A 26,035-nucleotide genomic window follows, 5' to 3' on the forward strand; every position below is an offset into this window, starting at 1 on the left:
ATGAACCATCTTACCTCAAAATCCTCTCCTTCCTCCGCCATGATTCTCACGCGCACGAAGGAATTCCTCTTTCCGGGCTTCTCTCACAGACTCGTTCCAAGCCCCTATAGCTCGAAGAAAATTTTATATCTGTCTGCACATTAAAAAGAAGTCTTCAAGCTTGTGAACAGAGGAAACAACACCAGTGCACCCAACAGAATGTTGAACTTGTGACATTTTATTGTTCTATTCTTACACGAAAACCGGAACGCATGTATATTATATGTTCATTTCTGACGACTGGAAATGGAACACTATAATGCAACGCCTTTACTCTATCAGGTGTATAACTCTTTAATTGTGACCTGTGATCTGTGACCTGCTTTTTGTACCTGCCGCTCTGTAGCTCGCATTCTTGTACTCACTTGATAATGTCTTACAGCAGCTATACAAAGATAGCTATTTGCCCAAAGACTCTCTACAACTCGACGATTTTCAACTCAGTGTTGCCCGTGTAGAATGCCATTTCTCATCTTTTGTACAAACTTAATACTGTCATTGGTAACCGCTCGTTTCGCCTACGACCAAACTCGCCTACGACTAAAGGTTAACCCGCCTATGTAGGCGGGTTAATTTTGTTCTATAAATTTGGCCAGTTCACAATCGAGTTTGGGAACTCAAAAATAAAACAAGTATAGCGAGTAGGTACTTCGTGTAATTATGACTTTAAACTCAACAAACCGGGCAGTTCACTCGTTCACTGGTAAGTGAACATATCTAAGTGAACTAGTGAAGAAATTCAAGAACACTATAAGGAATGCCAAGATGACGTTCACATGACCAAGAAAGCGTGCTATAATCACAAAAAATTTCCACTTAAAAGGCATACATTACTTGAGTGAACTCGCCTGCGTGAGGAGGCGAATTAAGTCGCCAACGTAGGCGAGCTGAACAGTTGTAGGCAGCTACTTTGTTCGTGGGCGAATTTGGTCGTAGGCCATTTGACCGCAAAGCCTGTCATTACTGCTCCTTGTTCTAAATCTGCATTAGATGTTGCGATACATTTTTGAAGAGACAAGAATGTTTTTAAAAATTCGCCCGTACACCAATTTCTATAATTTTTTGTCTTTACGTAAGAGCTTTCCTAGTTTTTTTTTTTTTTTTTTTTCACAGGTTTTTTGCTGGGTTCACAATCGAATCGTCTTCGCACATCATATGCTCACCATTGTGAATATTACGACAATTAACAAACATTGCATGACGAGACCTGAATTCTTTTGCATGTTTTATTTCTCTTACAAAATAAATTTTTTGTACACACAACGCTGATTCGTCCCACTTTTGTTGTATACATGGCGCTACTTTGTCTAATACATTATCGCGTTAGACACCATACTTTGGTACCAAACAAGCATATTCCCGCACAACAATAAGCGAATATAATGTATGCACAAAATTGAAAATTAACAGCTGATAACGGTACTCTGTTTGAGCAAAAACATAACAAATGTAAGCCTAATAATAACGATAAAGGTCACATAAATATAACAACTACGTTTATCCTCACTTTGATGAAAGTTCCTAGGGTTTGATCACGAGGCACCTTGTCTTTACCTAATCAGCAAATGTTTTTTTGTCATTCTGTTCACACTTTACATCTACATCTACATTTTATTAAAGTCTATCAAAGGGAAGGCCCATCACCAATAGACTAAGACTAGACTAGACTAGACTTTTCTGTTCACTGATTACTCATTTGATTCGAGTGAGACCTTGCCTAAATCATTTGATTCTTTTGCTATCTTGAGTTCGCGGAGCGACCCGGCCGTGGAACGTTGGCAGGATAATCATGTCTAAGGGCCTAATTACATGAGCCGGGCTGGCCTTGTTAGCCGGGCTGATTTCTTTTGTTTTGGTGTTCGCCAAAGCGTGAAAACAAAAGAAATCAGCCCGGCTAACCGGGCCAGCTCGGCTCATGTAATCAGGCCCTAAGGGCCTGATTACATGAGCCGGGCTGGCCCGGTTAACCGGGCTGATTCCTTTTGTTTTGGTGTTCGCCAAAGCGTGAAAACAAAAGAAATCAGCCCGGCTAACCGGGCCAGCCCGGCTCATGTAATCAGGCCCTAATATTATGCATGCTCAGTGTTGCAAGGAAGAGTTTCTGCCGCCGCTGAATGTCGTGTTCTTTAAAGGAAGATTTTATGTTGTTTTTTTCGCAGAAACACATAATGCTTGAAATCGAAAACTCAACTAAACAGTTAGGGAGGATTCCTGCAAAAAGAAAATACGCTTAGAGCAAAAGAAATTAGAATATACACAAATACATCGAAAACTCGCCGACTTTTCAAGCTTAGGGTTTCTATCAACAACGATATTTACTGTAACAAATACCCCAACATGAACGCGACAATTTTCCTTCAAGAGCACATGGGAGATTGCGCGGATGTTTTACGTAAACGTAAATAGTTAAATAGCTGACGTTTCTAGCGTTAGCCCGTCGTCAGAGCGAAGGACGAAGGGCTAATTAACGCTTGAGACGTCAGCTATTTGGCCAGAAATGGGAGCTGCATTTTACCCGCTGGTGCATTTTCATAGAGAAAACAACTTCGTTTTGGACGGAAAGTTAGATATATTCTCCATGTAATTTGGGGCTGACACCAGTAAGTAAGTAAGGTTTTTGCAGTTTTCTCTTCTTTCATAACCCAATCTTTATAACCATGGTTACGGGCTGTGGACACGTCACTGACCTAATATGGTAGCTGTTTTGAACTTGGAGGTATAAAAACCTAGTCCACTCTCGTGTCGTCCTCTGATGACCGCCAATCATCAAACACACACACTTACTAAATGACAGACAAACTTGAATTTGACTACAGAGCTGTTTTAGTTCAGATTGCTCGCGATTTGGACGAAAAACAGCAGAAACAACTCTTCTTCCTCTGCAAAGTTCCAAGACGAGTTCTAGACGTTTGGGCACTTCTTACTTCACTGGAAGACTCGGCGAAGATATCGTGGATCAATGTTTCCTTCCTGAAGAAATGTTTACACACCATTGGAAGGGAAGATCTGGTTGTCGCCCTGGCCGAGTTTGAAATGAAGCGAGAGCTGTCCATTCTTCTGAATTTCTACGTAAAGGAGAAGAATGGCTTGCACCCCTTCTACCCCTCGTCTGCGACTGTAGCGGCTTTTCACCTTGTGCGGCTGATGGAAAGGTTTCCGGGCAGAGAAGATCTGACAGGAATGATGAGAAGCTCAGACAAGAAAGCGGAAGATCTTTGGCTGCAGTTCTTGTCTGCAACTCCTCGGACCTCGAGAATGACGTGGGGCAAATTTTCCATGCTGGTGGCGATTGCCGGAGAAATAATTGCCAAGACATCTTTGGATCATTATGCAAGAAGTTCAGACGAAGCCATAATGGAAATGTGTATCACGTTGGCAGATAAGCTCTCTACCATATTGGTTGAGCTTGGATGTTGGGTAATTGAATTTAACTTAATACAATACGATTTCTAAAGCTAATTTCATTGATTCCTTGTCTGTTAGTTTTAACTGTTGCATTCAAAACCGACACAGATTCTTGCAAATTCTCGAAAGTGAAAGTGGAAGTCACGGAATTATGCAGAATTGAAATTTATTCAAAAATTATTTTGATTTTCAAGCCATAGTAGGTTTTACTGATACTCGGCTAGGGGTCAGTCTCACTTTATTATATCTAATCGCTTTAATAATATTTTTTTTTAAGTCATGGCTGTGGAGTTTCACGCTAAACAGGAGTTCCATATCAATTAATCGATTTTCGGAACATAGAAATGAACTTCACCTTCAATTTCTCTACAGGAGTCGACTATCTCTAGTAATCTCCTTTATTAATTTTTGTATCATCATCGTCATTCTAACCTCCTCACCAACCATCGTCAAATATCGAACTGATCTTGACGCAGAATAATCGAAACTTTTTCGCAAAAAGTAAGAAAAGCGTACTCACGAGTGATTCGGAGCGGGTGACTGAGAGAATTGCCTTTCTCCACCGTGATTGCGTGCCGGCGTTGGTTATAACAGCGTCTAAGTCAACATAGATAATCGAGTTAATGTGCCTCGAGGTACCATAGGCAAAGTTAATTTCTTAGGTGTAAGGTCCTTGCGATTTGATTCTCACCCGCCTACATCCGGTCAAGCTTTTCAGTTTTGTAGAAATTTACACGCTGACAAGACGATAATAAATCATTAGAAACTGCATTTATTCGATACACTTATTGCACATTCTAAGCATCCTCAAATTCAAAAAGGGCGGTCTACTGAATTCGACTCGCGCAAATCATTATCATCGATCTGATCAGGGCAGGAGCTTTGAGTTTCAAATTGGAAAAGGTGATCATTTCGCGTTATTTATTCACCTATTAAGTCCTCTGAAATTTGCATTAGTGTTATTCTGTCGTTAGATATCACATGACGGTCATAAAGTTTCCACAATTAATTCAGGCCTCCTGCCTTCGTGCCTCCATTTCTTGCTTCTTCTCTTCCCTCATTGCCTCAGTCCTTGCCCTTCAGTTTATTTCATTTGAGCTTAAAGAAATACTCTCAAGAATTGCTCGTCAGGATTTGTTGCAGGAGCTCAAAAAAGTAAAGTTGCGAATCTCAATTGGTTTCATTTTAGAAGATTACCTGAAGTTCAGATCCGTCGGTGGCTTCCTCCAGGACACTATAATGAAACCTGCTGAGAGTCACACCTATATCGTGAATCTTCTACTTACTACTAAAGCGGAAAATCGCCACCTGATAACACAAGTTCTTCGAAAGTTTAAGCTACTTTGTCCTCATCGAAAATTTCTGAAGACATTTACAAATGTCGCTCTTCTTGATTCCCAACTATCGTGGCCGATGATTACCTCATTTTTAGTGATAATTGGTGAGCTGTCTGCTTCCTTCACTCTCTATTCAAGAAGTTTCGAGGAAGGTTCTTATGTGTACTGGTTTTCCAAGACGAAGGCAAGCGAGTTGCTGTCAGATTGGATGTTTGAAAACGGGGGTTTGGTAAGTAAACCTCAGTAATCTAGATACGCTTATGCAACAAATAAGTAGCTCCTTGAAACATTAACTTGTCTACCACGAAGTAAGATGGCCTGATCAGTCAAAAAATTTTACATTTTCACATCTGCAAAGCATTATGGCAGATCTTAATTGCGGTGGTTGTGAATCAAAGATTTCACTAGCTTTTCTTTGTGTACCAGATGCAATACTAGACCAAGGAGAGACCTTGCGTCAATGTTATGATCACAACTCGAATTCAATGTGCACAAATTGCAATTCACCAAAATTGGTATTAAATATGGAAAAAAAATAGGGAAGTTTTAATAAGCGAGTTTTGACTATCATTTTTCGTCCTCTGTTCAACATTTACCCGTTTTCAAGGACGAACATTTGAGTACACCGTGATTTTGTAAAGTCGAACGTTTATTCCGTCATGCTCCAAGACACCAATAATTATTTAGGCTTTCTATCCTACTGGAAATTGTGTTCGATAATCTTCGAGTTAGAAACTTCCACAAATTGCAACAGAACTTTAAAAACGCATGTTAAAAACGTTTCTTCGAGAAACATTTAGTTTTGCGTAAAGAGAAACCCATGCAAATGCTCTCTGTGAGTTAATATGATTTTTGCACCTTGCGATGATTCTAGAAGACCGTTCAAGCACAATTAAAATTCCACTGATTAATCTCTAAACTCTAGATATACGGAGGTCATCTGCATGAAAAAATTAATTTCTGCATAAAATGTGAATGAGGTATTCTTAAAAGCTTTCAAAGCAGTCAAACGTACTTCTAAGCAAAACTTTTCGATAGCTTGCTCCTCTCTTTGAGTTAGAGAATTTTAGGTTTTTTTCTTTGTTAAATGTCACCCAAAAACAACATCAATTAACACTCAAATATCTTCTCTTTGTTGGCCAGAAAATGTATAGAGAGTTCATCAAAGAAAAACAACGGGCTGCCAACAGGAAATCCGTGCCATCTTCCCTCAGAGAATCTCTGAAAGAAAATATTAACCTGCTTGGAATTCGCGTGGGTGAACCATCAAGAAATTAAGTTGATAATGCTGTTGACTTCTTTATCGTGTTAAAAAACATTTCGTGATTGTTGATATGATCATAGGGTACCCCCTCTTATGGACTGCCACCTTGCCGTGGTGGAGGGGCTTGTGCGTTTCAATGATCCTGAGAACTCAGCCGGCGGAGGCCTGTGAGCCTCTGGTAGGTACAACCAAGCCGGAAAGATCAAAGGGGAGAAACCAGACTAAAAGGCAGTCAAACTTCTCACTCTACATCAAGTTATATCTTTTAAAAACAACGTCCCTTTTTTCAGTGAAAAAAAAAATAAAAAAAGATGTAATGTCTATAAAAATGTGAAATAATCCTACAAACGTGAAAATATGTGAAAATCAAATGAATTAAAGTGATAATAAAGAAAGATCACCTCAAACGTATGCTAATCCCTTGAAGTTTTTTAAAGTTTCGAACATCATCGTACGACGACCCAATGGTGGTGTTAAATATTTCTAAAGTATTGCCCAAGAATCCTTAAGAAATGTCTTGATGAATTCTCATGTTCTCGACCTGAACTCTTTCTTGGAACTGTAGGAATGGTTATGAAATCCATCATGGCGAAAAGGAAGTAAAACAGAAATATGAAGAAAGAAGGGGGAAGGGAAGAAAACATCCTCAAAAATTCTTAAACAAATTAAACTACGATCATGGCCATGCTGAGTTTTCGATTATGATTGTTGGCTTTCTACTCGAAGTTATGCCTCTTTAATTCTATCGTATTCTTCAGAAAAAGCTTCCCTTCCTTGCCCTTTTTCTTCCCTCTTGATTAATCAAAAAAAAAATTTAGGGAGCTCTGAAACTGAAGAACATAATTTTTTATTTCAAATACATTGCCAAACGAAAGTTGATAGGCTGATTAATAATGAATCATATGAGGTCTGCGTATTTTTCTTAAAGTCACGAGCACATCACGCTTAATTTAAGGGTGTTTAAGATCAGAGGATATAGAATTTCCATGTAAGGAAATGATCTCAGCCTGTTATACAATGTTAGGCATTTCTTTTGTTAGTATTAGCAAGTTTCCCAGGGAAACTAATAACTAGTTAGCTCAGAATAATGCCTAATATGGTATTACTACGTCAGTTTCTGGTATAAATAGGACGTCTCATCTCTTTCTCTTCAGCCGGCATATTCATCTTCCTCGGGATAAGACCTTTTAAGCAAAAACTGATATTTTACATGTCTACTTTAATATCACTCATGAATCAAGACTTGAGGCTATTGTATAGAATTGAACTTGTTGAGATTTCTCAACATCTGACTGGAAAGCAATTCATAAGGCTCTTAAAGTTTTGCAAAGATTACATTCCGGAGAGTGATTCGAGTGGCTTCTCCATACCAGATGAAATTTTTGGGTGCTTGGAGGAAAAGGGAGTTATTTCGTACGAGAAAGTCAGCTTTCTGACGAAATTCGCCAACGCGATAGGAAGGAGAGATCTCGGCGCCAAACTTACCAGATTTGAAATAACAAGAGAGCTGATGATCTACGCTTTGAACAGGCAAGGGTTAGAAGCTACTATGATTTCGTCGACCACAAGTCTGGGTCATCATTTAGCCAAAATGATGGATGTGGTTCAAGATGGAGTTGATGCTCCAATCCAAGGATTGTTCAGGTTCCTCTTTATGCCTGGACGAAATGTTTCCGACGTTCTGGACGTAATCATCGGTGAAGTACTACCTGGCTCAGATACATCCAAAAGCTGGAACAACCTGGCCTTGCGCTTCGTCACTGCGGCGGAAATTGTCTGGCTGGTCATCAGAGAGAACCAAGAGAAAGAAAATGGTATAAAGAATGCCTTACAGGTCGCCAAAAAGCTGGCCAGTCATCTATGGTCTAAGATGGACAAATTTGAGATCTGGGTGAGTGGAATTTAACGTTAATTCCTCAAATATTCTTTTCTTTTTAGTCTATGTAATTAAACTATTTTTAGTAGCTTACAAACTTTAATGTGAAATCGAAAGCTAAACTGGATCCGCTGTTGTCAGTATGACGAAATGTCATGTGTTCGATGTCAGCCAATCAGCTGTCAAGGAAAGTTAAACAGTGCGTGTGCATAAGTTTTGTAACTGAATAAATGAGGTTTGCGTTGCATTGCGTTTGCGTTGCCGAATCTTCTCGCGATACTTACAGCCAACATTTTGTGAAACCAACAGAAAGAGACCATATAAAAGAAATTTCTATAAAATGGTTTGACCAGATAAAATCAACGTTTCTCTTCAGCATTCACTTAGATTATTTTAAAAGAAACGTACACACGCAACGCAGTTCAAATTCTATGAGCATATCTTAATTTGTATGTTAATTCTTATCAATGCGAGAATGTTCTCCAGTTAAGGAACCTCTTAGGAACCTCGCCAATCTCGCGATTTCTAAGTTTTTATCAGTGATTTTTACTTGCGCTGAATTTAACGCGTTCTGAAGCTATGGAATTGCATTGCATACAGGGTGACTTGCAAAGACGTGTGCATGGCTTGTTGGTTCGGTACTTGAAATCACCAGAGCGAGAAATGTAATTGTCTACTGGTAAAAACATCTGCGTATTTTTAATCATTTGAGGGCTTTCCGGAGCTGGCGCTCGGGTTCATAAAAGGGACACCGCAAATAATTTTAATTTCAGTCAGCGTTTAGAGGGAGAGTAATAAAACAATATTTTTGTGGCCTGGAGGTTCTTCAACAGTTTGTCAGTGTTGCGAGTTTATAAAACCAAATAAGTAAGTTGGACACGAGCGTTGTGAGCTGTATTCGAACGATTTCTCTTCATAACGAATTTTTTCCAAGACTGCAGAGTACCATATGTTGCCTTCGTTCGACTCACTTTGGGAGAAGTTTTGCTCATTTGTCATGGAACGACACCATGGATACTTTCGCGCGTCAGTTCCTGAACCAGTGCCTGACTTTCCATGGCAGTTAATGTTAGGCTTGATTGAGAAATTGAAGAATACCTTCTTCACTGAAAAATGAGGATAAGTATCATCCATCATTGGTTTAATTTAGCAAATATTGAAGGGACAAAAAATCTAAGTAGTCAAGAAAAGAGTAGATATAGTGAACTGAAAGAGAGAAGTAGCTAATTCATTTTTCTCGCTATCTCAAATATTCACGCGTGGTGAACTTGAACAGAATTTTTTTCAAAGGATCTACGATTTACCCATTGGTCTTGGTCTTGGTCTTGGTCTGGGTCTGAGTCTGAGTCTGGTATGCATGTGAGCAGTACAAATTTGCATATTGATCATTTTTATGATTTTATCCCCAGGTTCGCTGAGTCGAGAACCGTTTGAACATACAACAAACAAGGAAGTGATGTCTCAATTTTGGACACCAACTTCCAACTAACAGACATGTGGTTACTCCTCGAGAACCAGTTGGCAAACTTATTGCAACACAAGTTGCAATACAATCGTACCATACAATCGTAGCTCATGCTACACTCTAAAATGCTTGACTGCATTCAATGCTTTGAATAAAGCACAAACTGATATATATATCTCAGGATTTGTTCCTGAGGAAGATGAATATGGCGGCTCATTTGTGTTACAATACCGGCTCATGTTACCGCATTTGAGCACAAGGTAAGTCTTATATACATGCAATAAACTGGTGCTGGTTTCCATGCTCAATACCAATCAGACAAAAAAGACCAAAATGACCTAAAAGACCAATAGGGAAAGACCCAAAAATGATAAAAAAAGAAGTTATGTGGACATTTTTAGCAGTAGATATAAATTAGGCTTTAGAATTTCGCAGATCAAGCATAGATGCTTAACTCTCAAATGATACATGGTTATAGTCTAGTGGGAGTGTAGACTCAATGCTTTTATAGGTCTTTAAACAATTAGTGGTAGAACCTTGTTAAGAGAATTTTTATAGCTTTTTCGAAGAAGCTAATGCGTTCTCTTTTTTTAAGTCCCATGTAGAATAAACTTATGTTTGAGGCTTTTGTCTCGTAGATAACTTCAAAGGTAATCAGGTATTTTTTGTGTGTGGTATTTTGGCATTCGGTAAATACAGTTGAATTTTCTTCGATACTCTCTGTCGCGATGATAGTTTGGTAAAAGTTGTTCCATCCGACTAAAATACCTACAAATAAAAGGTTATAAACCGACAAAATATTTTTTTGCGATCACCTCAAATCATCATGTCACATTTTGCCGGCCCGCTTTAGACGTCTCAGGGACACTTGTAGGAACATAAGGAATTATAGGACTGGAGTAGATTCTGTAATTCGCAGCAGTATTTCTGAATTGGGCATTCCGCGTAGTTCAGGATGGAGTGATGTCGTCCATAATTTCCTGATCCTCCAAACCTGTTCGTTGAAGGCAAAGGTTGATCCTGGTGCTCTCATATGCAATGTCTACAGTGGCGCTGAGTTGATTGATTTTATTATTGTCTCGAGGTAAGGTCCTGGGCTTATTATCACTCTCATCATTATCATGTTATCATCATTACCACATCCGGCGGACGACACCTTTAGGCCCAGTTATCTTTTAAGCTGCGAAAACAGGTTTCTTAGGGTACCTTACACAATGCATCTAGCGGTTAAATATCACAGCACCGAAGGATTCAGCGCTCGAAGGAGAGTATTTTTTGTACAATGTACACTGACGTGTCCACAACGAAAATTTTGTCATCATCATCATCATCATCAATATTACTATCATTATCATTGTTATTATTTGGTGTTATGTTTTGTATATTGTTATGTTTTGTTTCCTGAGAAATTTTTCGCATAGATTTTCGTTTGAAGTTTCTACCGTGGTCACATAAGCCGTTGACGGAGAAACTGGAATTTACTACTTTCGTCTCTGTGGCCCTTGGGACGTTCCTCATTACACTTGCTGCCACTGATGTCTTAGTATCAGACCATTTCCAGAGGAGCCCATCCATGGTGCTTTGGTTCTGCAGTATTTGCTCAATTTAAGCAAATCGGTTTCTGCATCAGTCACTCTTTCCATGCATTCAAGTGGCTGCATGATCTAGCAGGCGTCGGTTCTCCAGCAAGCCACCCCATATGGTAGCCGTCAAAGAAGACTGGGTCTGGTTTTGCGTCCTCGCCCTTCAAGCACTGAAAGGAACCGCTCAAGGCAGAGTATCTCAAAACTTTAATGGAAAGAGCTGATATCGACAATTTCGCATTATTGTCTAATCTAGAATTGTTTCATTGAGGCATTACAGCTTTCTTAGATTTTCGCAGTTGTTCCCTGCTCGAGTAGAATAAGAAAGTTTTAACTATCGGTTCATTATCATTTTCATCGAAAAGGGTAATTATCAGTTAAGGTGGGCGCATTCAGTAGAAATTGCAATTTTGAGATTCAGTATTGTACTGCGGCAATGCCAAAATCATGAAGGAATTCTTCATTGCTTTCTTAAGATCAGCTAGTATGCCTTTAGACCAAGTTCTGCCTCTGAAATACTTTGTTTTAGTAAATAAGCTTCGGTTAATGCTCTTGCAAGGATTACACTTTTATATACTGGCATTAATTTATCTGCGTAAGTGATGTTACTGTGTTGGAAACCCTAAAACCCCAAGGGAAGCACCACTGTCTTGGTCGGGGGTACACGTTCCCCACTTTTCTCCAGCCGCTGCATGGTTTTTAGGAGTTTTCGTGTCCGGCTCTGGGCATTTGTCCCTTTTCTTTAGCGCAGTCGATATATGTACATACAATGAAGCTATATAATTTATTGTTTTTTCTCTACCATATGTTTTGTCCACTTCATTAAATTTGTTGATGTAAGTTTGAAGTTTATTTCCAAGTAAATATCAGGTGGTTATTACTAGGCTGGCTTGCAAATAGCGAAGAGCTAGTCGCGGCAAGCCAGACAATTGAAAAGTAATTTTACACAATTTTATATAATGATATTCACATACAATTACAACATGACAGAAGAAAGAGGAGAACTACAGACTAAAGATACTAGAGACTAAATTAAACATAATTACAGTTAGAAATGAACGTTTCATCAAGTATTAATTAAAGTATCTATTTCGTCTTAGGAGTTGACTACAGACTAAACATAATTACATTTAGAAACTCACCTTTCATCAAGTATTAATTAAGTATCTATTTCGCCTTAGGAGTCGACTACAGACTAAAACATAATTACAGTTAGAAATTAACCTTTCATCAAGTATTAATTAAGTATCTATTTCGCCTTAGGAGTCGACTACAGACTAAACATAATTACAGTTAGAAGTTAACCTTCCATCTTATTAATTAGAATATCGATTTCAACATAGGAGTTTTCAGTTTCTAGAATTTCGATTAATTTTGTTCTAATGGATTTTTTAAAAGAGTTCTTGGATAAGTTTTTAAGACTAGTTGGTATATCATTCCAGATTTTAACGCCAACACGTGAAAAAGCCTTACTTTGAACATTAAGCGCAGATCTTTTTAGTGTAAAAATGCTCAGACGTTGATGAACGTGTGAAGAGTGAACGCTGGATAGAAGCTAGATAAAAAGCTGAAACTAGATAAAAAGCATCCTTTATTTCATCGGTAAAAGGGAATAAGACATTTAAAGAGTCTAAAAGTGTAAAATAAAACCTACGACCATGTAAATATGTTTAAAAAACCAGTGTAAATAGCGATAAGAAAGAGTTTATTTCAATGTTTTCTGTTAAAGCTTTTAAGCTGTAGCGGAATACCGAACAAGTGCAGCGACCAGGCGCAGCAATACATTGATTAAAGCGGTAGCACTTCTTTTCCCATAAACTCCCTATTCCTCTTGGGTAAAGAAGTTCACTTATCATCCGATAATCATATTTTTACTAAAATTTATAACGATGAGTTAAATTTTTTTATGTTCTCGAATGCGTCTATTGCTTAGAATTTGAAATAATGTCATTAGAAAAAAAGATGAAGGGGGATGGATGGAAATAATAGAATCGTAGGTTTTAAGCCGAAAAAAACATGATCATGACATGAGCCGGTTTAGTTGAATCTCTTGGTCACTGATGTTTTTCCCTCGTAAAGTGCCTATGACATTAATTTTTTTTTCTCGGTTTTTCTTAACTTGATGTATATAAAAAAACGAATTTAACCTTTAATCCGGGCGGAAATGTCTTCAAACACCTGTTTTTTAGTTCAAAACACGCGTTATCTACGAACGAAATTGTCTCCTCCTCCGCGCAGCCAAAACGTCACGTGATTTTCTTTCGTGACGTCAAGTTGTCTACAGCCATCGAAACCAACATGGATGACAATGCGGCAAAAAGAGTGATTCTATAATCTATAGAATCAGCAGCGTGTCACTCGCTCAAATGAATGAATGACTCGCCTCTCACCTCCACACGTTCCGCAACTTGGTGTTTTGTGTACACAAAATTGCGTCACGAGGGCCGACCCCGAGACAATTTTCACTACAATATAGTACTTTTTAGAGTGCAAAAATTCAGGTTTGAAAACGTTTACGCTGGATTGAAGGTTAGAATCGTTTTTTAAATGCATCAAGCTAATAAAAACCGAGAAAAAAAACTCATGTCATAGGCACTTTAAGCCAAAAAGTCTTGATCTCATTCTTTCAGAATTATCCACCTCACGAGCTAGTTCCCCTTGCTCCTCCCCGCCACAATTTTTTCTGATTCCTAAGACATACATGCGAGGTTTATTCAATTACCTTGTTTTGTGACGAGCACAAAATTTACCCCAGACGTAGAATCCATATTTCAGTAAAAAAATACAAAATGTAATTGAACTAAGTGAAGGGAACTGAAAACGAGCTTCACAGAGATAGAGAATACCTAGGAATGCCTAATATGGCTTTATTACGTCAGTTAAATTCTGGCATAAATACGTCGCCTTAGCGTTTTTATCCGCCATATTGATCTTTCAATGAACAAGACGTATGGTACAAATATTTCGTGATTTTTGTAGGTATACATTATTATTCCCCATGTTAGAGGATTTAAAGCGTCGGTACCGAGTTGTCCTCCTCAAAATATCTCTAGCTCTGACCGAAGAGGAGAGAAAACAACTTTTATTTTACGGGAAAGACTATTTTCCGAAAAGCTTTGCGAGTCCTCTCCCCGCGGTCGTTGAAATATTTGACCGCTTGGAAGACGCAGAAGCTATTTCATTGTGGAAACTCGACATCCTGACGGAGTTTGCCGTCGCAATCAACAGGCCAGATCTTGTCAATGAGCTGGCTGGATTTGAATTGACAAGAGAACTGGTGATGCGCGCCTTAAAATGGCATGGTTCCCAGCCGTCTATGAACTCGTCGACTGAAAGTGTGGGACTTCATCTGGCGGAAATGGTGGATCATGTCCAAGATCGAGTTGATTTTCCAACCCAAGGACTCATCAAGTTCCTCCTTACATCCCAAACAAAAGCCTCTGATGTTTTGGACGTGGTCTGTCGGGAAGCGTTGCCTGATGACGATGTGACCAAGCCGAATAGCTTAGCCTTGCTCGTCGCCATTGCAAGCGAGATTGTCTTGCTTGTGTTTGATGAAAACCAACAAGAGAATCATCGAAAGAAGTATGCAGTGGCCGTTGCCATCGAGCTAGCTGACCATTTATTGACTAAGGTGGCCAACTTTGGCAGCTGGGTGAGTGGATTTCATGTTCGGTGTTGTTCGCTGTTTTTGTCTTCGTTATTGAATTATTTGAGTAAAATGCAGGCGTACAAGTGAAATCGAAAGCAGAAGTGAATCCGTTGATGACAATTTTTATTAAACAAACCGAGCTTTGAGGAGACATTCAACTAGTATTGTTGGATGTAGTGCCGAACGTCTGTTATCTCGCAGCACTAACTGAATAGAAACATACAAAATCGTTACTCATCGATTATTTTTCATTAAACGTTTGGGTGATTTTAACTAGGCACTGTTTATAATTATGCGAGGTTCGTTTCAAGTCGTCCTAACAAAACGGGAGTAGCACGGATTTCTGTTTTAAAACTTTAAAAGAACATTGTGATTTCTTTTTGCTTTGTTGGCGAGAAACGAGATTCCTTACCTGCGCCGATTTTCATTGGCTTTGAAGCTTTGGGGTAACAAAGTGATTCATGAAGGAGTAAGAGAATTTTGGCTTGTTTTCAGTCTCGATTGAAGAAATCATGATAGGGAGTAATTTTTTATCGTCTACTCCGAAATATCTAACTGTTAGAGTACCCACCGTGCTCTAAATTAAGCTATCGTCAACACATACCCATCACATCGTATCTAAATTTGCTTACTATGAAAGTGATACCTGAGAATTTGAACTAATGTTAGATGCTTTTTCTAACACTTAGTGGATACTTTTTTATTTCTTGTTCTGATTTCGTTACATTTTCTACTATGGGGACTAAGTCAACTCTCTCAATTTTCTGGTTGAAAATGCTGTGTAAGAATGTGTTGTGTAAGCTTTTAAGGGCGACACTGCAGGTGACACTACTAGGCTGTCAATCTTCTTGCATCGTCATCGTTCTATCTCAACTAGTGAATCAAGTTAAGTTACGTGCAACAGTTCCTGCATACTAAGTATGTGCCTTCGGGTTTATGTTTTACAAAATTGTTTAATACCTTAAATTTCTTACGTTTCCATTTTAATTCTGATAAAACAAAAAACAAGATTGGCAATATAAAAATTATAATTAACTTATTGGCAGAATTAGAATCATACTTGGAAGATATCTGAAGAGGAAGTAGCCTTAGGGAGGCTGTTACATAACAGAATAAACAAAATTTGGAATAGAAAGGTTGTACACAAGTACCGCCCTTAAAAAGACTAGGTGTTATTCACACAACTCAGTTGATTATAGATTCATTGTGGAAGATAAAAAGTAAAAATTGTTTACCCTTAAGGTCACCTTAAAGAAAGATGTGTTGAAGGTGTTAAATTAAAATTTACAAAGATGAACTATTTTCTCTCAAAAGGAAAAGATAACAATTACTCCACTTGCAAAGTAAGACTGCCGTTGAAATAGAAAACTATCAACTTCTTAATTTTTTAATTGAATGGCTCTTGCTAAGATATGTTATTTTCATTCATTTTCTCAACACTTAAATAATTCAAATAAGTCTAAAAGCACACTTAATGAAAATTCTTGTTGGATTTCAATTTTGTCTTTTAACACTAAGAATGACGTTAAAATGATTTGATTGCCAGAAATAACCCTTTTCCCGTTTTTCTGCCTTTTTTTTTATAGTGGATAGGACATCCTAATCAGGGGACAGTTTTGGTGTTCACATTTACAGTAAACTAGATATCAAATCTCTCTGCCTGCAGTCACTCTGCCTTAACATTGACAAGTATTATAGCAGAAAGGTGCCATGATACTTGTCAATGTTAAGGCTTAGTTTTCAAAATTCTTCCCTAGTCTGTTCGTAAGTGGAAAGCAAAGGACTGAATTAGAAAGCATTAAGTAGTATTATTTCTCCTCTTTTTAGGAGGATGTCTGCCATTTTGTCGGCAAACAATGTGGTTGTCATTTCAATGAGGTTCTTCTGGAACCAACCCCTGAAGGTCAAGATGAACTCCAAGAAAATGCTATGGAGATAGAATGAAGGGAACAAATTCTTCCCAATGGATGAAGGAATGACTGGTTAAGAGTTTCTAAACCTAGATACTCTTATCAAGGAACTAGCAGTAATGACTCATTACTGCGCTTCCCCTCTTAAGGACTGCCACCTTGCTGTGGTGGAGGGGCTTGTGTGTTTCTATGATCCTGAGAACTAAGCCGGGGGAGGCATGTGAGCCTCTGGTAGGTACAACCAAGCCGGAAAGATCAATGGGGAGAAACCAGACCAAAAGGCAGTCAACATTCTAATTAAACACTCCATCATTTTGAACGCGTTATGCTCAGGAAGCATATCTTCCAGAAGATGCTTCATGTGGTCTTTGTGAAGGCGACAATGCAACAGTAAGATGCCAAGACTGTGGGCATAGACAGTTTTTTTGTAGACCATGTGCCATTGCTCTACACCAAGACCGAAATATCTTTCATTCATTAGAAGTCCTTGAGGTATGTATCCCACCAATGACCAAAAAAACAGACTTTTGTAAGTATGTGAAACACAAAATATTTATGCTTTTATTTTTCAAAATTTAGAATGGTATGTTTATTCCGCTATTCCTGGACAAGAAGCCTTTACGTGTCCATGGACACTGCTGTACAACCACAGAAGATATTAAAGAGATCATATGCTTTGATCATCGTTGTGAGCAATACTTCCTAGCCATATTATGAGGACTGCTTATGCTTTGGTATTTTCTAGAAGAATGCCTGGATAGGGCTTGTAAGTTGCTTTTTTGGCTGATTTCTGGAAACTGTATAAATCTTTGTTTTTATAAGTTGAAATAACTTTGAAATAAGCTTGGTTGGTGCCTGGCTAAAAGGTCACTTCTGTAATTTAAAGTATATCATTTTTGAAGGTTTTACAATGATATAAAAAACTCAACTTTCAAGTATTGTCTATTCTGCAGAGATTTTAATCATTGTGTTCTTTTCTACTGCACATCAAGTCAAATTATGGCCACTGTACAGGCATTTTTGTATTTTGAATATCAACCTTTTGGAATCAATCAGTAAGTTATTTTGTATAATTTCATATGCAAACTTCCAATCAAACATAAAATAATCGTACAGTCCAACATCATGATATATGAGTTTATTATAATTTCACTTTTTGGATGCATTTGCATTTTCAGGTATTCAACATTTGAAACATGTTGCATTTTGTCAGTGTGAAAAGCCAGCTATCACATTGCTTCACTTGCAACTCTGGCCAGGTAATCCAGAAAAGCCTACATGTGCCTTTCATCTTTCCCTTATGGAGCTTTTTGAGAGGCTTTTCATCCACTGTAAGGTCTCCTTGAAAGAAATAACAGAAATATTTCAACTTTTTCTTCTGACATTTCATCCCAACTTAGTAAGTTCAGAGTTTCACTTGATTCTACCAAATTGAATATGCAAGTTGGTGCCACTGGCCTTGAAATCCTTGAAATACCCCTGGTATTTTACATGAAAATCGAGAAAAACAATACAACATCTTGAAAACTCGGTGAATCCTTATGTTGGCGTTTTCAGCTTTTCTTATAACAATCAAAGCTTGACATTGATTACAGGGTGGGAGAATCGAGGATTTTCAAATTATTATTTAAAACACAAAATTATCTTGTATAATTGAACACAATGTTCATTTTGCCACTGTTAAAATTATTTGTGAAATATTCTAGAGATCGGCTTACATAAAATCATACTTTTTCAAAATCGACATTTTGTTCTTGAAAAGTGCTTAAAGATTCCTTGAATTTTGCACTAAAATGTACATGTAGCATGAACCCCGAATATGCGACTCATGTTGACTTTATAATTTTTTAATTGTTTTTAATTTTTCAAGGGACTTTTCTTTAAGCTTCCATCGTGAATACAGGTACATTTTTCAGATATTATTAAATTTCTCAATTAGATTTTCAATAATATATAAACTTTGAAGTGGTTTTGTGCAAAGTCTGTGTGACAATAATTAATTTCCGAGCTTAAATATTTTCTTACTTCATAGGTATTTCAAGTATCAAACTACCTATCTTGTAAAACAGTTCCCCCAGCTTTATAATGGTGCTACTTGTCCATTAAGCCCAAAGGTATAGCCTAAATATTTCTGATAGTTAATTTGTATGTGCCACAAATATAGCTTATAAAGCTTGAATACAAAACAGCTCTGAAAAAACCCAGCTCTTGGATTTAGATCGAACACTCACTATTTCTTTATTCAGAGCCCTGTATAATCCTATGACCATATCTGGTTAACAATTTTGACATAAATTATGATGATCAAATACTGTAAAACCTTATTAACAGCTGGTATCCAAAAGTTAGTGATGAGCTAGCATTTCATACTCAAATTCAGAATTATTCTGTAAGATTCTCTCTAATCTATAAGGAGACAGAAGTATAATTATATTCCAGCTTAAAAAGGTAATTAGAGAATAAACTACAATTCAAATTACCTTTTGGTATCTATGAATTAATATTACCCAAATCATGTCATTTGCAGGAAGAAGGAGTGCTGATTCAATGCATGGATGCATGCTTTGGACTCAGCAGGAAAAAGGCACAGGGAAAGCAATTATCAGAAGCAAACCATAACAATGTCTACTATGCTGATTAAGATGATGTGGACGATTTTGTGGAGCAGTGCCATGGTGACTGCCAGAGTAGTGAGCCGGTAATATGGGAATCAAATATTAACTATTCTCACACTGGTTTTTCACTGAGACTTGAGACTAATTATTTTGATGATGTAATTATTTTTGATGATGGTGCACTTGACAGAATTCATTACAAAAGAAACTCAGGGTTTGCTGAATGGATAATGGAAAGGATTTGTGATGGGATATTCTATGTTAGGAACCTCATAAACAAAGCAAAATTCAGTAGCTCTGTTGAATGAATGTTTAGTGATCGTGTTGTTTATTAGCACTGTGAGTATTACAATAATTTTTTTTCTTGTTTCATGCTAAATGTTTGCAGGAATGCAGCAGATTGCATGCAGGAGAAGTTTTACCTGCCTTGCACTCCAAAGGAAAAAAACCCAATTTTTGATGAAAAGGGTGTGTTTGGGTCTGTTTGCCATCATGACTGCCCTTTATCTTTTCACAGTATCAAGTATGGTGAAAGGTATAGTTTACAAGGGGTGGATTTATTGGAGAAAATGGTGATTGTTGGAACTCTATTTGGTCATGATTTGAGTAAAATTTTTTAGTGCAGTCAGACATTTCTAAGCCATTCATTTGTCTTACAGACAGGAAACCAGAATCAGATGCCTAGCCCATTTAAAATCACTAGATATGCCTCTTCTTACAGTAAAAGGATATTTCCCAATAAAATTGAGTGAATTTGTGTAACTAAATTGTGTATCTATGGAATTCACCTTCTCATGATTGAATTGTTTCAATGCTATTGTTACTGACTTGTGGTCAGCATTTTGACTTGTAGCTGGTGTATTGTATTTGGAAGGGAAACACCTTGTGCTGTTGTTCATTCATTTCACTGTTGTTCATTGATATTGAATTGTTTATTTTTTATTGCAGAATTTCTTACTCAGTGTAGCAGTTGAAAAAGATATGCCAGCTAGTGAACACAAAACCCCTTCTCAAGGTGGTTGTAATGTACGATATTGCTTGTATTCTGTCAACACATCTGAAGGTATAGTGTTTTAAAGTATGCACAAATATGCGTATGTTTTACCATTAAATTCATTAATTTAACTGTTAATGTGGTAAGTGATTCTTGGCTACAGTGTATATCAACCATTATTAAGAGACCTACTATTAGGAGAGCTATAGATTTGAGAGCGAGTTCCCTATTGCTTATGTTAATTGGAGACCATTATTCTTGTTTGGGCATTAACAAATGTGCTAAAAAATTCTGAAGTAGTATAGACTGTGCATAGGAGTTTAGCGTGAGTTTAGTATGTCTGTGCATAGGAGTTTAGTATGTCTGCAAAGGAGTTTAGTATGTTCTTTTGTCTCAGTCTTTCTTTTTCTGCAGTCATGAGTCAATATGATAAGTAAAAGAAAGAATACCATTTCTTGTTAGTTGTCCTTATTTTTTGCTTTTTTATGTTTTTTCAAAAAAAATTCAAGAAAATTTCCAAACATGTGGCCATTACTTGAAAAGTTCAACTTTTCAATCCCTATATTCCATTGTTTTGGACATAAAGCATCCTGTCAGGTAATAAGTCAAATAAAATGTTCTGGTTTGAATGGTTGGCATTCCGCTTGAAATACGTATGTCAAATACTGCTACATAATATTTTTGTGCTTTTTGGAAGAGTTCTTCTCATACTGGGAAAGGACTTGTTCTTGTTGTCATGCTTGTTCAAATTCAAACCACGGCTTTTTCTGAAATGCTACTCTATGGAAATGATATGGTGTAATCATCTTTAATTTTCCTAAATACAGTATTCTCCTAGAAGGACAGAAGGAGTGGGGCTTACTGATGGAGAAGGGACAGAGCGGCTGTGGTCCTTTTTAAGGGATTTGTCGAGAATAACTAAAGAAATGCGCCCTGAAAAGAGAATTGACACGCTGACTGACGGTCTTTTTCATTATGGCTATCTTCTTAGAAAGAAATATGGTAAACAAATTATGTCTTTTATTTCTTTATTTAACACACTAAAATGGAGCTAGACAGCACCACAATACCTCCATACAATGTACATAATGGTAGTCACAAGATATTGCAATTTAACATTGTTATTAATGTGAAAGGATTATGTATGGAACAGTTAAGCTGAAAGAAGATAACTTTTTTGAAACACAAAAGAAAGACATTTGCAACTCAATCCAAGTATAAATTGTCTTGTAAGAACTAGAAATGTATTCTGTTTGAGTATTTTATTTACCCAATACCATAATTTATAATTTGCTATTGTTTGTATAATTTCTTATGGCATATCTTTATGTTTATAGTTTCAGGTCCTGCTTTGAAAACCAAGCTTCTCAGAGCAATGGATTTACACCAAATCGTTTTTGACGACCTTGATGAAGCTATGAAATTATTTCCATGTAAGAATTGTAAATGATACTAAATTGTAAATCAAAGTTCTTTTATTACCTGTGCATTTAGTTCTGTAATCATGACAACTCTTCCCACAAAGATCAGTGTTGTACACAAACCTGATCAGAGAAGCCATAGATATGGGAATGGATATACATTAAATAGCTTTGTTCAATAATTATTTTTTATTTTTACAGTCAAGTGTGAACTATCATTGAGGAGTGGATTGCTGTAGAGAATGAACAGGATGACTCAAAAGGTAAATTACAAGCAACTACACATTCAATGCAACTCCAACTACTATGCATACAACTAAAACTGCTTAATATACAATTATTATTCTTTACATCACATGTACTCTATTTGTTATTCCCTAGATTTAGAGCTTCTCTGGGATGAAAAATATGTAGATCTCCTGACTCAAAAGTTGTCACTGAGGTACTGTGATATAAAAATATAGAAATTATTCCTTTGTATAATGCTACTGTTTCTTTTGAAAATTAGAAATCATGATATATAACTCTCATACAATGTTTGGGTTTATGATGAGTGGCAGGGTACTTCTTGAGTTGCTTATGTAGACGGTTTGTACTCTGTTATCATATTAGGAATGCAGAAAAGCAAGCCACTTCGATAGAAGATAATGCATCTCTAAAAAAGAAAATCGAAAGGTATCTATAAAAAGCAAATATGATACAGTACTGTACACTTGTACCATTTATTAGTACATACCATGACAGTATAACTGGGAAGGGATTCAGTTATCTCCTTCAAAGAAGAAAGGCAGTTTTGTATGCTGATATACGTACACTTTCAACCTCTTGGAAGGGCTGTTATAATTTTAAATGCATCGACTTAGATGCTTTCAAATCATTTGTTAAGTATGAAGGTAGTGAGCCTTGTTCAGTAGACACACAAGACATTGACGAGCCTTACTCATTCGATAACATTGATTCTTGTAGTGATAGTGATGAGAGCATTGCTTGATCTAAATTGTAGAGTAGAAGTATTGCCTATTGTTTATATTTTTTGTGAATAATTCATTTGCACCTACGATCAACAGTCATTATTATAGCAATATCTTTTTGAGTTTTCAACATCTAACAAATATCGATGAAATAAAAAGAAGTAAAATAAACCTTTAATTTACCTTTAAACAATGTTAGTGTTCTTATACTGGATTTCAGATGCATATTTAACAATATTTTATGGTTCTATGAAAAGGACAACATACGGTTAGAGTGCGGTCGGTCCTTAGAACGGGTATTAACATTTATTAAAATGCTAATCAAAGAATTACTTCCTATTAATATACAATAAGCTAAGAGCCGTCATCCGTGAAACAAAAAATTAATCCTAAAAACTAGAAGGTGATAGTCAAAGAGAAACAAAAGAAAACAAAGGAATTAGTAATTTTTTAATAATAACTCTTAACCCAATATTTTATCATACAGTGCGCTCACTTTAGATCACGGATTTGACTGATTTTCAAAAACCCGTGAAGAGTTAGCGAGTTAAACACCTGAACCGCCCGCAACCGCCCGAACCTCGCGATCGCCTCGCGCGAGAACGCTTTTCCCCCTACCTCCCCTACCAAGTGGAGTTTTGTCCCCAAACTTCCTCTATAGTTTGGAGATTAATACGCCAATCAGAATCCATTGTTTGCGCATATATTTTGTCGACTTTAGGGGGTACTAGAGGGGCATTATTCTATGCGTCTTCACAAAATGATCAAATTTGAAAATATGGCGTCCACGCGGCCGACCCTCAAAATTTTCAGGTCGGATTTTTCGTTCATTTGCGATCGAGTTTGACCTTGTGGAATGCAGAAAGTAAAGTAACAATGCTATAGAATACTCTGCTTGGAAAAGAATGGATATCCAATTCTTAAAAGTGGCAGAATAAGCTCCCGAGTCAACGACACTACGATTCTCTAAGGCGATGCGAATTATGGACGTAAAGTGAAAACCGAACTTTCGGACTTCAATCAGGGCCTGGCGACAATTTGACGATTCGATGGCCCGGTAAATATTATGTTCGAGTAACAATGTGTTCAAAAAGTATAGTTTTTTCTATAGTTCAAAAAGTATAGATTTTGCCTCAAATCGAAGTTTTTTCAGAATTTTCAACATAACGCTGCGCAATTTCTGGCCATGAAGGCAAGTAAACAACGATCTAAGCATGATGAATTTTACCATGTGGGCTTTGTACACGTAAGAAATTCGTACATCTTTCGCTTATAACAGCAAATCAAAAACTGTTTTGAATAAATCTGACGTCCCGAAATGTTTCTTGGCCATTTTAGTCTTTCTTCCTGTTGATGGAGATCACTTCACCCACGGACAAATTTGCATATTCCCTTTTGAAATATGATCCACATGTCCATTTTCACACATGCGAAAATATTTAGCGATTTTTATCTTTCATCTTGATTTTTGAGTTAAAACATAATATGCACCCATCGCTTTTTCCGCCGGAAATAAGTTCTTTAATTACTCCTCTTTCACTGGAGCTTCTTTTTTGGAAAAGCTGATTTTTAAAAATTTACTGCGCATTGTGTTTGCCTTCTTGGTTTCTCCAAAATTTTGACTTTTCGTCGGCACGTGTTACACGTAAGTGTCAATGGGTATACAGACATCTACATCGTAACACATAGCTGACATAATCCATAGAGTTTAAATAAAAGATTATATAATGCCAGTAATTAGTACGCAATATTACATTGTGACTATTTGTGTTTCACGGATTAAGTGTAAGAACTCTGAGTGCGCTCCTCTTCTAAAACAGCACATGAAAACGAGAATTAAGCCAAATCCAAGATGGCGGATCCATAATGTCATTCTAATCACTTTTGTCAAATTAAAATCATCATCACTCTTGCTAATAAAATTACTTTTGAAATATTTTTTGCGGAGTTCATGGTAAATGATTAAAAATCTATTAAAACGTGACAATTATTCAGTGTCACGTACCAAAACTTGAGGTGCTAGTTTGCGTTACGTCTATGGTTATTATATATACAAATTAATCGAATGAAGCCTTACACTGCTGTAAAAAGTAAAATGTTTATAAATCCGAGCTTTCGCCGATCAGTGGCATCATCAGGGATAAGAAAATATTCCGGGAGCGCTGTATAAAAATATATATATATATATATATATGTGTGTGTGTGTGTGTGTGTGTGTGTGTGTGTGTATATATATATATGTGTGTGTGTGTATTTATGTAAGTTCCATCTGAAGAAGGCCAAAGGCTGAAACGTCGCCACATTGAAGCTGGAACAGTTAGAAGGTTGCTTCATGTTTTATCGTTTTACACTTAATTAATATTTTCATTGAAGCACTGTATCCTCCTTGGATCCTTCTACTGGGAGCTCCTCGTTTGGTTTACCTTTTTATTCTGTTTATATATATAGATATATACGTAAAAAGAGTGCGTGGTGAAAGGCGTGACTATGTGTGAAAGCTGTAGAGATAAACTGTGAATGGAAAATAATAAAGGCTCTAATGATGGAGCGTATAAACAAAGGGTGTAAAAGAGCATGAAAACGAGATGCTAAAATAGGAGGTCTGCGAATTCACTACATTCTTCCCGGGAATTGAGTGTAGGTTTGTGCTTTGTAATGAAAAAATGCTTTGTACAGGCGTACATCGGCGGGGTCGTTTTCATTCATAATGATCTTGACATCAATGCTTTCATGGTCTTTGTTTTGGCATGAGTAGATATATTTTTTCACGGATGAGTTTCCATTCTTGAGATGTTCTCTTACGCGGTCGTGGATGAAGCGTGTCGTACTACCAATGTATTGTTGTTTGCAGCTATTGCATGTGAGCTGGTATACTACATTTCGTCGTAAACATAATCCGGTGTTAGATATGGGGCACTTGTCTCTGGTGCATTCGCGTACTTTGGGGGTTTGGGATAGGGCGTGTCTGAGTGTAAAAGATTTGTGGGAAATGCGTATCGGGATGTTTTCTTTCTTAAAGATGTTGGAGATCCTGTGATTTAGTCGTTCAGAAATGTATAGGATCTTGAGGTACGACCATTCTGTGTTTGCAGGTTGAGAGTTTCTTTGGGGGTGCTGTGGGCGTTTTGATTGTTCTATGTTGCTCTCTGGGTAACCGTTGAGGTGAATGATGTAGTCGAATGAGTTTAGGTGTTGTGTTGCAGATATATGTGAGGAGCATCTCTTCAATGCGTTTTCTCTCGTTGCGGATGAAGTTGAGTTTGGATTTGGGGGGGATAGCTGATTGGTAGTGAACGGATAGTGGTTTCTTGGCTGGTTTTTTGTAGAATTCGAAGGAACTGTTGCCATCCTTGGATATGGTGACTTTGAAATCGAGTAATGATAGTGACATGCCACTGGGTGTTGTTTCTGGTTTTTCAATTTCAAATTTCAGATTAGGGTGTACATTGTTCATTACATGGTGGAAGTGATCTGCTGTTTCTTCATTGGTTGTCTGGAGGTAA

The 26,035-nt window shown here is 37.2% G+C and overlaps 4 protein-coding genes across 16 annotated transcripts in view; all 4 read left to right on the top strand.

Annotated features, from left to right (window-relative positions):
• Positions 1 to 2,769: 2,769 nt before the first annotated feature.
• LOC111327073 (uncharacterized) lies at positions 2,770 to 6,456 on the top strand. Its single transcript, XM_088756380.1, has 2 exons — positions 2,770 to 3,456; positions 4,634 to 6,456. The coding sequence occupies exons 1-2, from the start codon at positions 2,827 to 2,829 to the stop codon at positions 4,643 to 4,645; spliced, it is 642 nt and encodes a 213-aa protein (XP_088612506.1). The 5' UTR covers positions 2,770 to 2,826; the 3' UTR covers positions 4,646 to 6,456.
• LOC111327075 (uncharacterized) lies at positions 4,684 to 6,456 on the top strand. The gene is made up of 2 exons (XM_088756395.1): positions 4,684 to 5,010; positions 5,925 to 6,456. Exons 1-2 carry the CDS (start codon positions 4,684 to 4,686, stop codon positions 6,057 to 6,059), a joined length of 462 nt encoding a protein of 153 aa, XP_088612521.1. The 3' UTR covers positions 6,060 to 6,456.
• Positions 6,457 to 7,223: 767 nt separating this feature from the next.
• On the top strand, positions 7,224 to 11,809 carry LOC111327080 (uncharacterized). Of its 2 annotated transcripts, none has more exons than XM_088756342.1 (2): positions 7,224 to 7,936; positions 8,856 to 11,809. In XM_088756342.1, exons 1-2 carry the CDS (start codon positions 7,256 to 7,258, stop codon positions 9,036 to 9,038), a joined length of 864 nt encoding a protein of 287 aa, XP_088612468.1. In that variant the 5' UTR covers positions 7,224 to 7,255; the 3' UTR covers positions 9,039 to 11,809. The 2 variants fall into 2 exon arrangements, with proteins under 2 accessions (XP_088612468.1, XP_088612469.1); XM_088756343.1 differs by having other exon boundaries at positions 9,331 to 11,809.
• Positions 11,810 to 13,875: 2,066 nt separating this feature from the next.
• LOC111327074 (uncharacterized) overlaps positions 13,876 to 26,035 on the top strand; it is a 29,636-nt gene continuing 17,476 nt past the window's right edge. For 3 of the 12 annotated variants that reach the window (XM_088756351.1, XM_088756352.1, XM_088756353.1), the window contains exons 1-15: positions 13,876 to 14,624; positions 16,449 to 17,023; positions 17,111 to 17,297; positions 17,710 to 17,790; positions 18,402 to 18,434; positions 18,564 to 18,645; positions 19,059 to 19,229; positions 19,535 to 19,681; positions 20,095 to 20,209; positions 20,968 to 21,142; positions 21,478 to 21,573; positions 21,763 to 21,824; positions 21,943 to 22,003; positions 22,174 to 22,236; positions 25,966 to 26,031. In XM_088756351.1, the coding sequence (XP_088612477.1) occupies positions 13,920 to 14,624; positions 16,449 to 16,565 (822 nt within the window). In that variant the 5' untranslated portion in view covers positions 13,876 to 13,919 and the 3' untranslated portion in view covers positions 16,566 to 17,023; positions 17,111 to 17,297; positions 17,710 to 17,790; ... (9 more) ...; positions 22,174 to 22,236; positions 25,966 to 26,031. Of the gene's footprint in view, positions 14,625 to 16,448; positions 17,024 to 17,110; positions 17,298 to 17,709; positions 17,791 to 18,401; positions 18,435 to 18,563; positions 18,646 to 19,058; positions 19,230 to 19,534; positions 19,719 to 20,094; positions 20,210 to 20,967; positions 21,143 to 21,477; positions 21,574 to 21,762; positions 21,825 to 21,942; positions 22,004 to 22,173; positions 22,237 to 25,965; positions 26,032 to 26,035 lie in introns of those variants that run through there. The other 9 variants (XM_088756346.1, XM_088756354.1, XM_088756348.1 and 6 more) reach the window with 9 other exon arrangements.

Source organism: Stylophora pistillata, chromosome 4 (genome assembly GCF_964205215.1).
Source record: "Stylophora pistillata chromosome 4, jaStyPist1.2, whole genome shotgun sequence".
Lineage (NCBI taxonomy): Eukaryota > Metazoa > Cnidaria > Anthozoa > Scleractinia > Pocilloporidae > Stylophora > Stylophora pistillata.

Coding starts and splice junctions, on each gene's coding strand:
- LOC111327073 (XM_088756380.1), top strand. CDS start 2,827: ATGACAGACAAACTTGAATTTGACTACAGAGCTGTTTTAGTTCAGATT.
- LOC111327075 (XM_088756395.1), top strand. CDS start 4,684: ATGAAACCTGCTGAGAGTCACACCTATATCGTGAATCTTCTACTTACT. Junction 5,011..5,924: donor TGTTTGAAAACGGGGGTTTG/GTAAGTAAACCT, acceptor TTTGTTGGCCAG/AAAATGTATAGAGAGTTCAT.
- LOC111327080 (XM_088756342.1), top strand. CDS start 7,256: ATGTCTACTTTAATATCACTCATGAATCAAGACTTGAGGCTATTGTAT. Junction 7,937..8,855: donor TGGACAAATTTGAGATCTGG/GTGAGTGGAATT, acceptor ATTTTTTCCAAG/ACTGCAGAGTACCATATGTT.